Source organism: Austrofundulus limnaeus, unplaced genomic scaffold (assembly GCF_001266775.1).
Source record: "Austrofundulus limnaeus strain Quisiro unplaced genomic scaffold, Austrofundulus_limnaeus-1.0 Scaffold221, whole genome shotgun sequence".
Classification (NCBI taxonomy): Eukaryota; Metazoa; Chordata; class Actinopteri; order Cyprinodontiformes; family Rivulidae; genus Austrofundulus; species Austrofundulus limnaeus.
Genome location: NW_013952623.1, coordinates 407,282 through 409,415, shown reverse-complemented (window position 1 = coordinate 409,415; position 2,134 = coordinate 407,282). Strand labels below are relative to the sequence as shown.

The window sequence follows — 2,134 nt, the reverse complement described above, 5'->3', positions numbered from 1 at the left end:
TTAAAATATTTTATTATTTTAGATCTTACTGGTCAACTTCCTACTTTATTAAATGATCCAGCAGTTAAGTGTGGACTTCTGCGCGTGTAATAATGATTTATAATAAAATTCACTTTCAACTCTTGTACGAAATTGCTAATGAAACCAGCTCAAAAAACAGGTTTATGACTTAAATATATATATTGAAAATCTCATCTATGAAGAAAAGTTTAATACAAATCAGTTTGGAGCAAATACATCGGGTCTTTATAATGGTGTAAATTTATTGGTTGAATTTAGTCAATTCTTTGACATTTCCAGAGCAACCTCGGTATTTGTTACAAATGACGTGTGATGCCGGTGCTTCGAACATTTGTAACTTTGAAAATGGTCTATTTCAGATGGCGTTACACCTATTTGCCTGTAGAAAACACAAACATAGGTTGACCACTTTAGTTTTCTACAGATATTGAGCTGGATGTGTTTGCTGCTGAGACACATCACATGTTATAAGTGCTAACAGATTGCATAAGATCTTTCCAATATCTGTGACGTCATGACCAAAAATTCCATAACTTCAATTTTTCAATGCAGAAAGAGGAGCAGAGAAATTGACTCAAAAGTTATGTTTGGGTTTTATGGAACCAGTAAGAGGAAGAGATCTTACGAGCTGGTCATGTTTGTGTCAACGGTATACTGTATGAAACGAATCAGTATCAATTGTTTTGCAGACGAGTAGCTTAGAAAAATGCCATATTGTTGTATAAAGGCCCATTAAAGATGTCTGAAACATTTTTAACGTGTAGTAATAGATGACTTCAATCTTACATTTATGTGCTCATGACTTTCAGATAATGTGTACTTGTAAAAGGTTTTGTTGGCTCCTTAACTTGTTATTGTTCAGATTCAGGAGGGCTTATCTCCAAACCATCTGAAGAAAGCCAAGCTGATGTTCTTCTATACTCGCTACCCTTCCTCCAACATGCTCAAAATGTACTTCTCTGACGTCAAGGTGAGACCTCTTTATATTCAGCTCATTTTCAAAAAAGTTTCTACATTTTAGGTCTTGTCCAACAAACAAAAGTTTTTTTGTTATTGTTTATTCTCAAAAGAACACAGCAATGCTTTTAGTGGTGTATTGAAATTGGTTCCAATACCAGCATTTTTACAAATGCTCGTACAATATGAGGATACAGGTATCGACAGTCCAATGAATGTGTTCCAGTTTACATTTTATGTAAACAGGTTTGTCACTTCCATGTTTTTTTTATACAAGTTGAAAGAATTTTTTTTAAATTTAAAAACTTTGCAACAGTATGCATCGTGCTGTATATTTGATTTGATCCAGTCAGAGGGGCTGTAGGCCTATAAGGAAGGAGAGCCATCATGTTTTAAATAAAAGAAATGTGTTTTCAAAGTTGTTTTGTAATGTTAGTTCTAACTCAGTAAGTACTTGGTATCGGCGAGTACACAAACCAAAGTACTCATACTCTGTTTGAGAAAAACTGGTATTGGGACAACCCTAATAGCCTATATGCCACGGACTTCCGATCTAGCACTTCCTCATTCTTTGGCCACGCACCGGTCTTCCGGTTTGCAGGCAACGCTGTGTTAGCAAAAGATTTTTTCACTCAACAACAACTCTTGATCTCCACAGTACAGAATTAGCATATTAAATGTACCAACTTTAACACAGGAGACGTACAGGTCCAGCCAAGTGGGAAAAAAATCACTCCAAAGTGGATTAAAGCCATAAAAACAAATGAAAGATGTTTGTGTTTATGGTTCCAGAATTTAGCCTTTTTCGCTATTCCTTGTCTGCTTGTTCTGTGAATTTTTCACGTAGAGCTGTGACACTTATATTGTTGGAAAGAGCAGAGCCTGGGCTTTAAATTGATGGGCGACTTGTATGGTTTGGATCGTTTTCCCTGACGTTGGTGAACTGAAAATGTAATGATTATCAGGCAGAGGTTCTGCTGCTCTCGGTACGGGAGGGGAAGGGCGCACTCAGTGCTCGAGTTTTGTCTACGCTGTAATATACACTCTTAACAAGTTTTTACTTTTGCATAAAACTCATGAAAAAGTTGCTTAAAATAATTTCATACTCTGTATAACACAAGCGTGCACACACACACACACACACACACACACACAC

At 36.3% G+C, this 2,134-nt stretch overlaps 1 protein-coding gene across 1 annotated transcript in view; it reads left to right on the top strand.

Moving 5' to 3' along the window:
- The window catches only part of prox1a (prospero homeobox 1a), a 78,350-nt gene that overhangs the window by 17,113 nt on the left and 59,103 nt on the right, over positions 1-2,134 (top strand). The window contains exon 5 of the mRNA XM_014019441.1: positions 884-991. Coding sequence (XP_013874895.1) covers positions 884-991 — 108 coding nt within the window. The remainder of the gene's footprint in view (positions 1-883; positions 992-2,134) is intronic.